We start from the raw sequence: 14,061 nt of genomic DNA on the forward strand, positions 1-14,061 counted from the left end.
TGAGTAGCTCACATTTAAGCAAACAGACTGTCAACAGAGTGAAGACATAAACCTTCATTGACCCTTCATTCACAGACGATAACACTCGGCAATGTGGCCATTATTTCTACATCACTTTTCTACTAAGACAGAGGGTGAGTGAGTACAGCTGTTTCATCCATAATCTGTGGACCAAAACCTCAGGTGCCATGCAGAGCACTGGTATTCAATACCAACTGTCACCATAATTCAAAACAGTCACACCTTCGACAGATGCACTTTGTCCGGTGGAATTCCATATTCAATAAAATCCCCCCCCCCCCCCCCCCAAAAAAAGGTAGCATGACTGGATTTACCTTATCTGATCACTAATTTAAAGGTAGCCTAATAAAATTGGAAAACAAACACAAAAACGAAAACAGAGACATGAGATTCAGAAGACCCCTCTGATGTCATTCGTTTCTGCCTGGCATCACCATGCCACACAGTGTTTTATTTCTTTATTTTATGAGTAGATCCCTAGTTTTAGGTAGAGTTCCTTTAATTCCACCATACTGTTCATTACATTCACCTTCTCTCCTAAAACAAACACATGAATACACTGGGCCTGTCCAAGCACAGTGCTACATGCGAGTGGTGGAGTTTATGGTAGCTAAAACGAGGCTGAATCATTTCCATAGTGACCACATCTTTAGAGTTTAAAAAGAGAAAAAATCTAGTCAACAGGAACACATTCTGTGATTTCAGTAAAATCCATTTTAGGGCTGTTTTACTTCTACATTACATTACATTCGCTGCCTTGGTACAAACCCAATTAAAAACTTTTGCATTATGCAAAAAAAAAAAAAGGAAGAAGAATTACATATCCAAAAAAAAAAAAAAGAAAGGAAGATCTTGTCCTGTGTCAAAGTGCCAGTAATCCAGAGACAGACTGAATGACGACAGCTTGACACATGCATCAGGGTGTCTCTCAATCGACAGAGCATCCCGATGGGAAACGCACTGCTGCTATGGTCAGTCTCCTTAACCTCTTAATTAACAGACACGCATAAAATCTATCAACTTCAAAATCTGGGAGGGAGCAGGAAATTACAGGCATGAAGCTGACTGGAAAGTCTCCATTCAGAGGGTCACTTATATATTAATTAGAATGTATGTGTATATATAGATATAGATATATATATATATATATTTAGAGAGAGAGGGAGATATAGAGAAAGATAGAGATAGAAAGATTTATAATGTACAGATATATTACATTGTCTGTGGCTGCAGGGAGAGAAGAAAAGAAGAATGCCTTTGTCTACAATGCCAGTCACTGGACTCCATGATCAGCCCCTGGCTGCTCCACTCATCCTCCAGTCCTGGTAAACAAACAGAAAAACAAACACACAAACACAGAAGGGTGGAGACATGAGTGTAGCAGAGGGCACACAGAGGTCCAGCGTGTACAGTGTGGGCTGCTGTGGTAAGACAACGGCTGAGGTTAGAGAGTGAAGGGGAGGAAACGGCGAGTGTGTGTGTGTGTGTGTGTGTGTGTGTATGCCCACCATGCAGGGATGGGGGACTGGCATCCTTCACATGGTCCTGCTGTACTCGATGCCGGTCTTGGAGGAGATGCCCGACCAGGGCAGGAAGCTACGGAGAAGGCTGTGTGCTTGGCGGTACAGCCGCTGAGGGATGGAGCAGGGACTCAGGCTGGCCAGGGCAGAGCCTATATGATGGATATAGTCAGTACAGACCAAGTCAAGGATAAATCGGACATTTGAAATGTGTTTTTAAAAAGTTCCTATCAGAGAGATAACATGGCGTTTGATTTTGAGATATCAGGGTGTTTTAAACTAGCTCTCTCACCCAAAAGAATGCAAACCGACATGCTTTTGAAAAACATCGTTATTTTTCCTTGTATCATTGTGTTTCGTTGTGTAAACACTGTTATTGTTATGTTTAAACAAACTCCTGTGTAATTTGTTGTATTTCCACTGTGATGGATTGATCTCTAACGAGGACATGTTAAAACCCGTCTCTGTTTATCTGCCATGCAAGACAGCTGCGCTAGTATTAACGGCAATGCTTAGAATGGAGAATTCTGCCAATGAAAATCTGCTTGATTGGACCTTTAAAGCTGCAGTGAGACCAAACATGCATGTGACTGATTCAGAGTCAGTTACATTGTTAACACAAAAGGACCAACAGAACATGGCCACATTTAGAAATGTTCAAATATGCATATGTAAAACATGGCCACATAAAGAAACGTACAAACATGAATATGTAAACTATGAAACCTACAAATATGAATATATAAAACTATGCAATGCACGAGCCGTGGTTTAGTTTGCATGAATACTGGCTCTGGTTTCCGAGACATGTTTGTCTTCGGTACAAACTCAACGTGTGACATCAACAGTCAGCCACAATAACAGAGGCTCCACAATCTCCCGTTTTCTCTGCTCTCTCCGCTCTTTTGGCTGGACCACACAGAATGACTCCCTCAGCGTCCCACGGGACCCCGAAAAAAAAACACTGGCGCTAAGCGAACCCTCAATTAACCTCCCTAATATTACGTCCAACTCCCTACCCTCGTGATTTCAATATGAGAGTGACAGACGAGAGAAGACAGACGGGGGGGGGGGGGGGTTAGAGGCGCCATCAGAAGGATATAAGATAGTCCAGGGCGGGTGACCGCCGTTAATGTAGAGCACGTATGTGAAGCCATCCTTCAGCACTCCGCGTATGGAGTAATAATAGGGCAGGTAGTGGTGCTGTCTAAAGTCTCTGTTCTCATAGAAGTGGATGGCAGTGTTGTTGGTGGTGAGCACGTGTAGGTAGATGGCCTTGCAGTGGTCCTGCGCTGTGGTGGAGATGTGTTCTTTCAGGCTGTCCAACAACAGGGAACCTGGCATCAAAGACAAGAGAGGAGACAACAGTTTAATTACACACATTTCAACACAAATGAACGGAGCGGGGGGGAAAAAAAAAATCCTGTTCGAAAACGAGTCAGACATGTCAAAAAAAAAAAAAAAAGGGTGCTTTGAAATCATCTCCTACCTATTCCGTGTTTGCGAAACTCCTTCACGACTCCTAAACTCAGAATGTAAGCCACCTGAGTGTCGACAGGAAAGCTGGAGGCCAGAATATCCCCATCCTACGAGAGAGACAAACAGGAGAGTCAAGTTTCCTGCTCCTCTGACCGCACAGAGCTGGACAAAACACTAGTCTACAGGAACGTAAAGAAACTTTGCTTCTGATTATAAGAGTACGGCACAGTCCTTCTCTTAGATTAAAGGAAAAACAAACACTGTCTCATAAATCAGCGTCCATGTGAGTGCTACGTCACGCTCTCAGACAAACACTCAGAAATATCCCCTCGATCGCTGGTGGGGAAATTCCCAAGCTTGCTCAGGAGGATCCGTGACCTACACAAGACAGGGGCAGGAGTCTCCAGCGTGATCATTTCAAATGGCCTGTATGATAATGGAAATACTGACTCTCAAGAGTCAGCGACTCAAAGGTGACGATGAAAAGCTCTTCTATTCCATCCTAAAGGTCACATGGAGTATGTGGTCACACACTGTATGAAAAGGATCTGTGTGCATGTCTAGAGTGTTCCATTTCATCTAAGCAGTCCGGAGCAGTGTAAACACGCGGTAAGTATGTTTCCACTGACAGGTTTTATATAGAGGGTGAGAATCACATCCGCCTGTCTTACTGTCCCACTTTCAGGTTTAAAATGTCCCTCTACCTGGTCACTCAGCACTGCTGCTATTCACACTGCCTAAGGCAAATGAGATGTAAATGCTGTGTAGGTCTCTCTGTTAGGACTCTGACCTCTTTGTGTACTTTTGTCCGGCCTTTTATTTCGGCCACAATCATCCCAACAATGCATCCTCTGAACGTGGCAGCCAGAGAGAAGAACTTCTTATTGGAGGTGATGTCGTGATACCATGAGTCTGGGTACCTGAGAGAGGAGGAGGAGGGGGGGGGGGGCAGGAGAGAGAAGATAGTTTGTAAAAGACCAAATGTTGGTATAACTGAGTTCAGTTTTGTTTTACGGTGTGACCTATCATACTTACTCAATGGGGAACCAATCACCACAGAGGAGTTTAATGCTGTCTATGTCATCCTGACAGAGAAGGCGCAGTTTGATTTCGCTCAGAGCAGCCGGAGGCACCACGTCGGTCATTCACACCTAAAACCACAAAAGTCTTCAACTTAATCCCAGTGTAAACGCGTCTCATTTCTATTCATATGTTCATAAATCCAGCGCGACAACTGTGTTGACAGTTCACATATGACAGATTCGTAATCCACGCTATCAACGATATAATCAAAAACACACCAACACTGATCTATTACAATTTAGTTACGAACAACACACCTTTACTAACAGCTATTGTGAGTAACTGAATGTATAATTTATCACTTTAAAACCATCCATTTAACACATTCGAGACAGCAAAATATTCAGCGATCAGTCAGTTGCTGGTTTTCAACGACAAACTGCTAAATAGCAATCGAATGAGATGTTACATAGCTTTAGCTATGTCGGTTTACTAGAAGACACTTATCTAACATCAATCAAAGGGATTTCTCTACAATACCTACAAAGTTAAGCCATCGGCAAAACTGCCGCCCTTAAATGACAAGTAACGGTAATCTATAAGACAGTAAGTGATGTTTTAGGCAGCGACCTAACTACCACGATGAGCTACGGCTAGTTTACATCGTGTTACCATTCGACACCCTTACTATGGAGGAGTTAGTCCTGCTGCCTCCGAGTTAGCTGTCACAAAACTAGGATACAGAAGAACGATCATAGAAAATATATTTACGACAGTCTTAGTTACAGTTAGCAGACTATAAAATTAAACTGTTATGTGGGTGAGATATGTGCGCGTGTAAAGGTTAGTAAGAATAAGTAGCTAATTAGCCAGCGTTGCTAACAGCTAGGAACAGCTAGGAACAGAAGGAGGTCATAAATAATTGGTAACCTGCCTTATTTCAGTGCTTGAGCGAGAGGATGAATTGGCGAATATTCTTTTTATTGCCGTAGAAAGTGCTCACTGCAGTGGAAGCATGATGATAAATAGTAGTTTTGATTTTCGGCTGGATATATGACATTCAGCTGGATCCCGTATATTTCTCTGTACTGCATTAGGAATGTAGCTGTAACCTGCTAGCTATTGCTAGAACCACTTCACGAACGAGCAGTCTTTTCCGCTTTCGCTGTGTTCCGGAACCTGGCCTCGCTTTGGGAAAATCTACTGACAGATGTTGCCAAACAGTGTCTGTGAGAAACACACAGCGGCCAACACACTATCATGAGATGAATAATTGTTGAGTGATTCTTCAACTGCGGTAATTCTTGTGTCCCTGGAAGAAAAAAAAAAAAAAACAACTCTGCTCCCTTTTTATTTTTGTAACACTTACTTCACACCAAGAGGAACTTATAAAAAATAAATAATATATCTCAGTCATGCATTTTACTATATAATAAGGGGCCTTTCATGTATAGTTTTTATTGTATTGCCTTTGTCCCTAAGCTGGACTTTGGACCTTCAACCCTGCTTTATTTTGAATTTAATTTTGAAATAATGTTGACTTCAAATACAAATTAGACATTAATGTCTATTTTAATGAAATATATTATGTACTGTAGTATTTTTTCAAATTTCCTTGTATTTTTCATAAAAAGAAACCCTGTCCATTGGGTTCACTGTCATTTCCACCACACTGGAAAAATAGAATTCTAGGATCATGTTTTAAGGTTTGTATACTTGGTAACCATAGCAACAGCCACTCAGCAGGGGAACACATGGCTGGAGAAAAGAGTGACCTACATAGGGGGTAATAAAAAGACGAAAACTCAAGGTAATTATGAGTTCAGTTGAGAATATGTTTTTTGGGTATCATTTCCAAACAGCTCATATTTCATATGAATGTAAAAATAACTGGACCAATTTCACGAACATATCATTAATAGCATATGACATTTTAAAAGAAATATGACAAACTGTCATTTCCACAACAGTCATCTCCACAACAGGAAATGGCGATTTCCTCTCAATATTAGTGAAATATGTATCATTTAACAAAATCACCACAGCCACTATCAGGATGTGTTTCTACAGAATTGAGAAATAAACCATAGCAATGCATTTTATTAGGAAAAAAATCTTAGATGCTAAATGCGAAAATTTTCCAGACCAAAATGGACCATAGTTGAAGAATTATCCTATTACAACGCTTTCACCCCAGTTTCACCGCAATAAAATGAATGCGCAGGTGCAAATTGTTGCCTGCATCCAGATAACGTGTTGTAATCAAGATACATTTAATTCCTGGGCTACTGCACGTAACACCCAACACTTGATACTCGTTCAAAGTAACTTCGTTTACTGCTTCGGCACGCAGTTTATGGAGGTTCAGTATGTGAGAACTAAGAGAGAAAACGTTTCACCACCTCTCAGAATTTTTAAAATACACAGTCAGTGTTAACTTTCAAAGAATGATTCTGACGCTGAACGACATATGTGTCTTACTCTGTAGGCTATTTTTATACATACAAATGTTGTTAATGCTGACATTTCTGACTTTTTGACTCGCCCTCAAATCATGTTTTTCATCCATACATAGTTCAGTACAGTATTTGGTGCTTTTCAGTCCTTACAGTTTGCACAGGGCTTGAAAAGAATGCTACCCGTTTTAAAAATTTTAAATCGCACATTTTATGACTCTTCTCACCTGTACACGCTTTGCATGTGGTAGGCATAGCCGTCAATCACTTCTGCTGTCCCAAGTAATCCCAGTTATATCAGGTGCGAACTGGACGTCACCCAGACAGCACAGCGTTGGGTCAACTGAGGTTCAAAATGAACATGCCCCCAATGCATCTAACACCGAAAAAAACGAAATCCAAATTAAATCAAACATTAAGAAAACAAAGACAACGAGGCCATGTCTGGCGTGTTTCTACTTAAAATACTGTTATTTGTCATCTTTCTTTCTTTCTTTCTTTCTTTCTTTCTTTTCTTTTTTAACTTGTAGTGATTTTTCTTTCTTTTATTCTCTTTGGGAGTGGACACATTAGAGACCTTTTTCCCAGTCTCCCATGGCAGTATGCCTGAGGGAGACTGTTATTAGGGTGATTTGGTAATAAAAATCAAGAATAGCTAATCATGAGGGTTGTCAGCATCTAGACTGGCACGCTGTTGAAAACAATGGTGAGTAAAACCCACTGTGATGGAAAGTTACAAAAATAAACCTGACTGATTAGGTCTGGTCAAACAAACAAACTCTTGACCGACAGAATTATCTTACGTTACATGTCATCTGCTCCTTTCTCATGACAGCATATAAAGACAGCGTGTGCAATAGTATTTAAACCCTGTTTAAAAATATAAATGTTATAAGGATTTGTGGGGGGATATGTGCCCTTACAAATAATACCCCCCCCCCCCACCCATGAACAAACAAACAAACAAACAAATAAATAAATAAATACAAATCAATACACGTGCAAGGAAGGGTGGCATGTCAAACAGTAAGGGAGATTATCTTGGTCCAATACTTTGTCTTCAGAATAATCCAGAACATTAATGCAAGCAATATGAATGAGTCAGTGCTGCATCATTTCTTGATGTCATGAATTGAGTTTTTGCTTGAATATATCCTGAATTCATGAATTTGAAATTGAATGAATGCCACAACATATAATTAAAACCATGCTGGAAAGTACTGAGGTCTGTTTACTTTCTTATCACTGCAAAATGTACTCACCAACTCACCACGTGTATACTTCAGAGAAGCACTAAAGCTAAGCCTGACGCAGCATTTCTCTCACACGGTATTTGTAATTTGTTTTCTAAAAAAAGAGAGAACGGGACAGTGCTTTTGTGTGACAGATTTCTGTAGTGAGATAAGGATATATAAAGGACTCCACCAGGCTGATCAAGTGCTTACCCTCAGCACCTGAACTCAACAGCAGGTAAGAGAATTCTTCACAAACCAAACTGGACTTTGTCCCAATTTTTTTTTACAATTGCAATGTATTAATGGCTAGTTTGTGTAGAGGTTAAACACTAATAGGCGGAGGTCTGAATCATGCAGAAAGCCAAATTCCATTGTAGCAAATGGAAGATTTTGACATTTTTTCAGTAAGTGTGTCCAGCCTTACATGTGGATATGCTTAGAGCAAAGTGACTTTAAATCATGGTATATGCAAACATAAATTGTATTCAGCATTCTATATTATCTGAGAACAAACATGAGAAAGTTTGCTTTGCTTTATTGACGTTGTACTTTGGGGTAGAGTTTTTATAGTTGTGTAATCCTAGTGAAAATATGGTATGTCCTTTATGGAAAGAGGATGAAGATCGTAGTTGCCATCGCGCTCTTCCTGACCTTCGTGGAAGTGGAGAGTTCCCTACTGATTGGTGCCTTCAACATCAAGTCCTTTGGTGACACAAAAGCATCTAATCCCACTTTGCTTGACATCATTACAAAAGTGAGTCTCCTCCTGCACTTACATACTCAGTCATGTTTTAACACTGATGTTCAGGTTTGTATAACATGATGTCCAGTGGAGGAAGGCATGGCCTTTCTGTAATGTGTAGTGCCTTTGGTAGGTAGCACACCACTATGACAGTTGTAGGATGTATTGTTGAAAATGTTGTGCCAATGGTATTGGGAAATTCTGGTTGACGGTTCACTGGGAATATTAGACTTAATATTAATATCATTTTACTGTGACCATAGCCTTATTTCAGAACCTGAACCCAGTGAAATTACAGTTATTCTGAAAAACTCTATTTTTAGCTCAGCACTCTGAACACTGAGCCAAGAAATTCTTCAGAATGACTCTTCATCAGTCTTAACATATATTGAATAATACCATTAAAGTAGCAAGTACAGTAATACTCTTCAAATTTAATACTTCTACACGACTAAGTTCCTGGATCACCACATTCAGTAACTTGAAAATGATTTACAACATACTGGAAGAGTAGAAATGCAAATGTACGTGTTTATTACAACAGTTGAGACGGCACAGAATTAATCTAATGTTGAATAAATTGCAATTCCTGTGGAAACAAGGTTTGTTTTACACACTCATACAACAGCATTTAAACTACACACAAGAAGACAGACAACTAACGGCAGATGATAACAATATCCTCGTTACCTAAAGCAGGGGCCCTAAGCAGAATTTGATTGGGGGCCCACCGCCTCAGCACCCCAATACTATTCACAATGGTCAATGCTTGATCATTCGCACACCTAGGCCTACTGTAAATCTAACACACCCATTTTCAATTTTATTAGTTGTAGCTGTGTTGCTTACATCATACCACTGGCAGCCTAGTACATTTTTACCCGTCTGGTTTTTAATCTTAAAAAATAGCAAACTCACAAGAGTGGTCTAGTGTTCATTTGCACTCAAGCAAATTGCACTTTTAGCATTCAAAGTGATACAGTACTAAATGGCATACTGAACGTGGTGTGCTGAAAAGTAATTAAAAAACCAGTAGACAACACATTTACTGTAAACAAGTTTTAATTGCTTTTGGTTTAAAAAATTTGCAACGTGCAAAAGTGCAGGAACACATGATGGAGTATTAGGGCACCACCGAGGGAAAAAAAAATCTGAGATTTCGAAAATAAGGTTGTAACATTGCGAGAATGAAGTCATAATTGAGAAAAAAGTCATAATATCACGAGAATAAAGTCACAATTTAATGAGAATAAACTCATAATATTTCAAGAAAAAAGTTATAATATTACGAGAATATAGTCGTAATTTTATGAGAAAAATGATCATATTACGAGAATGAAATGGCAAAATTTAGAGGAAAATACCCCCATAATTTTTCAGAAAATATATTATCAGCAACCAACAAAACGGGTAAGAGGACAGTCAGTGGCAGTCTGAGCATGCTTCTGGCAACTGCTGTTTATCTCAGGTGTCGTGCCAGACACATCAGGCAGCAGATAGGCTAACTTTACTTAATCATCTTATCATTAAACGTTTGATAACCGTTTTGTTTGTTGAGCAAACACAGGTTTACAGTTTCGCTCCTCATTTTAATGCAGGGTTCTCTTCTGATATTTCCCCACTAACATAACATGTAGCCTAAAATTACAACTTTACTCTTGTAATATTACGACTTCGTTCTCCTAATACTACGACGTGAGTCTCGAAATCTCACAACCTCTCGAAATCTCAGTTTTTTTTCCCTAAATGTGGCCCTAATAGGTTGAGGACTGTAACCTAAAATAAGTCTGACTTAAGCTACGGTGCTTTACATCAAAATGCAGTTAATGTCTGCTACAGTGCACATACTCATGCACATGACGCCACCTCTGACAGAGGCCACGGGAACAGGTTAAACCAGTAGCATTAACTAGCCATCCCGTTAACATAATATTGCGTTTTTGTATGACTACCGTTGATAAAATGTATTACAAATAAATAAATAAATCAATAAATTCAAGGTCTCTTGTGGGACATTTCAAGCACTCTTAGGGGCCCTAGGCAGCCACTTACTTCGCTTATGTGTCGGGCCTGCTCTGACCTAAAGTATGTATGAATGAACAACTACGCGAGTATGAGGCATTACTCACGAAGAGGCAAAAGAACCAAAAGAACTATGTAAGTGATGTGGAGTTACTCACACACAAAAGGGTAGTGAGGGAAGGAGAGAAAAGGGGGAAAGAAGAGAGCAGGCCCAAACACGTTTAGGTGTGAGAGGCCGGGGTTACCGAGGTAGGCCGTAGGAGACCGTGAGACTGTGAGACTTCGTGTCGGTGCCAGGGAGAGGCCTTTGGCGGTCTTCTGAAGTGGTGAGACTGGGCTGATTCTTCGCGGAGATGAGCAGGTCAGAACAGACGGCTACTTTACGGCTGATACAATTGGAGCTCAACTGTAGTGTATCTGAACCTGTAGAATAGCTGAACTGTAGGATAGCTGGGCATCTGGCACTTTATGTGCTGCTATCCCTCTGGGGGTGTCTCTGTCTAGAGTGAGGGAATGTTGATTGGACTTGAGACACGATCCAATTTCCATTCACAAGGTAAACTAATCACTGAGGCTATCTAGTATTCGTTGTTGAGTCGTCAACTCTGGCGTCTGTTAGGTGCTACGATGTCTGAGGTTTTGCATTGTCTCTAAACGCAGGGGGGCTTGGTCCATGATCAAGGGCACAGAGACAGGGAGGAGGACTGAGAGTAGGAAAAGGTGTCAAGGAAGGGTGAGAAAAGGGGGGTTAGCAGGAGAGTCTATGCAATTTCTAACATACAAACAAGTACATTTTTATTTGCCCATGTATTGAAATGTGAAAAGTCTCCCTCCAATTGCCACCCAACAACTGGTTATGACATCTGTATGACATGTGTTTTGGTATTATGACAAGAGTATGTGTTGTGTTTTGGAAGATTGTGCACCGCTATGACATCCTGCTCATTCAGGAAGTCAGAGACAGTGATCTCTCTGCAACCAAGAAACTGATGGAGAATGTGAACAAGTAAGTTAGATATACCTAGTTAGATATAACCTTCATATAACTCATCACAGAATTGGTCCTTAAAGACAGTATGATGTCACTGCTCAATAAATGAATATTTATCATCTTATTATTATGATTATTATTATTATTCCACAGGGGTACTACCACATATAATTACATTGTCAGTGAACCTCTGGGTCGAAGCACTTACACAGAGAGATATCTCTTTATCTACAGGTAAAAAAAAATCCCTGCCCTCAACATACCAGTTATGATTATGTGTTCGTATGGGACAATCATGTTTTTAATACAGTGTTTCCTAATCTCGCAGCTGTGGATGCACAGCACTGCACAAATCAGATCTCTCTCCATGCAGACACACACACAGACAGACATACAGATGGACACACAGACACACACATCTACCTTAAACATAAGCTTTGAAAGCTTTTTTTTTTTGCCTTTCACCCAGACGTCAGACAGTGTCTGTGGTGAAGAGTTACTTGTATGATGATGGATGTGAACCCTGTGGAACGGACACCTTCATGAGAGAACCCTTCAATGTCATGTTTTCCTCCACTTCTTCAGGTAACAAAGAAATACCCGCGGTCTTAAACTCTGTTACTGACATTTTGGTTCATACACCAATGCAACCTCATGACATACCTGAGACGAGAAGGGAGATGTTTGGAATATGTATAATGAACAACTGAATGATGATGCTATTGAAAACCTTTACGGAAGGTTTCTGTCTGCATGTGGGGAATCAGGAAAACCAATACTGAATATCAAATGAACACGTTAAGCCTAAAAACTGCCCATACTGTGACAATAAGCATCTGTTCTGTGTCCTGCTCTTTATACAGTCGTGAGGAACTTCGTTCTTGTCCCTCAGCACACGTCTCCAGATTCTGCCGTTTACGAGATCAACGCTCTGTACGATGTTGTTGCTGACATAAGATCCAAGTGGAACACTGATGTAATGACACAGAGCTGGAGGAACAACAAAGACCTGTATTTCCACTGTTAACTGACAGGGACCCATAGTTTCATTTTTAACTGCCACACCTGCTTTACAGTGAACATCATGTTCTTCTGAACAAACTCAGCTTGTGTTCTCCTTTACACTATCAAGGCCAATAATATCCCCTAACCTGAGGCATCTTATCCCTAATTTCAGGTTCTCAGTACATAAGCATTTGATTACCTTTATCTTTCTTGTGAAAAACACTATTATGATCCGTGAACTAAAGAAATAAATAACAAGAATATCATTCAAAAGTAACTGAAGAGCAGAACAAAATGAAAAGTATCTGTCTGTTCTGGGCCTGGTAGGACATACTGCTGATGGGAGACTTCAACGCCGGCTGTAACTATGTCACCAGCTCAGAGTGGTCGAAGATTCGTCTCTTCACAGACAAGAGTTTCCACTGGCTGATCCCCAACACAGCCGACACTACGGTCACCACCACCACCTGTCCCTACGACCGGTGAGTACAACGGATCCAGTTTAATCCCGTCCCTTTCACGGCAATCATTTCATTGCCCTTATACAGGTTACTGGGTTATTGTGAAGACGTGACAGTAATAAGATCCATAATTCAGTGAAGAGATTCATCCAGTTGAAACAGTGTTGTTGAGTATATGAAAAGTAAAAGAAAAGGTCCCAGGCTAATACAGTGACATTCCTCACTGCAGAATTGTGTCCACTAACTACATGATGAGAGGGGTTGCTTCTGGCTCGGCGAAAGTCTTTGATTTCCAGAGACATCTGGGCCTGAGCCAGGAACTGGTAAGGCATACTGTGTTTGTACAGTGGAAATAGTATCTCTATCAATAATTACCGCAGCTGGTAAACACTTGACCTTATTAATGTGTCATATGTTACGGAGTTTCTTCTGAGGCCTTTATCATTGTGCTTCTGTTCTAGGCTTTGGATGTGAGTGATCACTTCCCTGTGGAGGTCCAACTCATATGAGCCAGAACTGGACTCCTCCTTCCAGAACCTTCCAGTTTAGTGGCTGAAGTTGTTCACAGAACACAGAACATGAATTGTGCTTCACATTAAACATTCACTGAATGTTACGAGATGTTGTGTGTTTGTTTTGCATGGAATTCAGTTCGAATATGTGAAAGACTGCTCATTATACGTGATTATATGTGTTTTACACTCTCTAAAAGGAACAAGTGACTGAAAATTATAACAGAAAGCTCAAATGACTCGCCATCCAGTTTCACAGTCAATAGCACGGAATGGCTTTTTTAAACCCACATATACCACCTGCTCAACTTATGGTACCACCTACTCTGACTCCTACTCTGACTCCTCTATTTGTAATTAGACTAATTATATTTCCGATATTGACTGAAAGCACACAACATACAATGCATTTCATCACTGCCAACATGCATCATCAGCAGGGCTGTGGAGTTGGTACACAAAAGTTTCCACTCCGACTCTGACTCCTCAAGTTATGGTACATTTTTACCAAGTCCGACTCCAGTAACCCAATAATTGCTGCCAACTCCACAACTCCGACTCCACAGCACTGGAACAAATCCCAAATAAGAAAAC

The 14,061-nt window shown here is 40.5% G+C and overlaps 2 protein-coding genes across 2 annotated transcripts; one reads left to right on the forward strand and one right to left on the reverse strand.

Annotated features, from left to right (window-relative positions):
• Nucleotides 1-1,219: 1,219 nt before the first annotated feature.
• naa60 (N-alpha-acetyltransferase 60, NatF catalytic subunit) lies at nt 1,220-5,133 on the reverse strand. The gene is made up of 7 exons (XM_030790716.1): nt 4,978-5,133; nt 4,056-4,171; nt 3,811-3,940; nt 3,031-3,127; nt 2,644-2,878; nt 1,530-1,713; nt 1,220-1,343 (listed from the first exon to the last, which is right to left on the reverse strand). The coding sequence occupies exons 2-6, from the start codon at nt 4,163-4,165 to the stop codon at nt 1,557-1,559; spliced, it is 729 nt and encodes a 242-aa protein (XP_030646576.1). The 5' UTR covers nt 4,166-4,171; nt 4,978-5,133; the 3' UTR covers nt 1,220-1,343; nt 1,530-1,556.
• A 3,217-nt stretch (nt 5,134-8,350) lies between these two features.
• On the forward strand, nt 8,351-13,464 carry dnase1 (deoxyribonuclease I). Its single transcript, XM_030790818.1, has 8 exons — nt 8,351-8,488; nt 11,416-11,504; nt 11,643-11,723; nt 11,959-12,074; nt 12,353-12,465; nt 12,822-12,976; nt 13,185-13,278; nt 13,417-13,464. Exons 1-8 carry the CDS (start codon nt 8,351-8,353, stop codon nt 13,462-13,464), a joined length of 834 nt encoding a protein of 277 aa, XP_030646678.1.
• The last annotated feature ends 597 nt before the right edge of the window (nt 13,465-14,061 follow it).

The sequence above is a fragment of the Chanos chanos genome, chromosome 13 (assembly GCF_902362185.1).
Source record: "Chanos chanos chromosome 13, fChaCha1.1, whole genome shotgun sequence".
Lineage (NCBI taxonomy): Eukaryota > Metazoa > Chordata > Actinopteri > Gonorynchiformes > Chanidae > Chanos > Chanos chanos.

Coding starts and splice junctions, on each gene's coding strand:
- naa60 (XM_030790716.1), bottom strand. CDS start 4,165: ATGACCGACGTGGTGCCTCCGGCTGCTCTGAGCGAAATCAAACTGCGC. Junction 3,941..4,055: donor GGTGATTGGTTCCCCATTGA/GTAAGTATGATA, acceptor CTCCTCTCTCAG/GTACCCAGACTCATGGTATC. Junction 2,879..3,030: donor GTTTCGCAAACACGGAATAG/GTAGGAGATGAT, acceptor CTTTGATGCCAG/GTTCCCTGTTGTTGGACAGC.
- dnase1 (XM_030790818.1), top strand. CDS start 8,351: ATGAAGATCGTAGTTGCCATCGCGCTCTTCCTGACCTTCGTGGAAGTG. Junction 8,489..11,415: donor TGCTTGACATCATTACAAAA/GTGAGTCTCCTC, acceptor GTGTTTTGGAAG/ATTGTGCACCGCTATGACAT. Junction 12,977..13,184: donor ACCACCTGTCCCTACGACCG/GTGAGTACAACG, acceptor TCCTCACTGCAG/AATTGTGTCCACTAACTACA.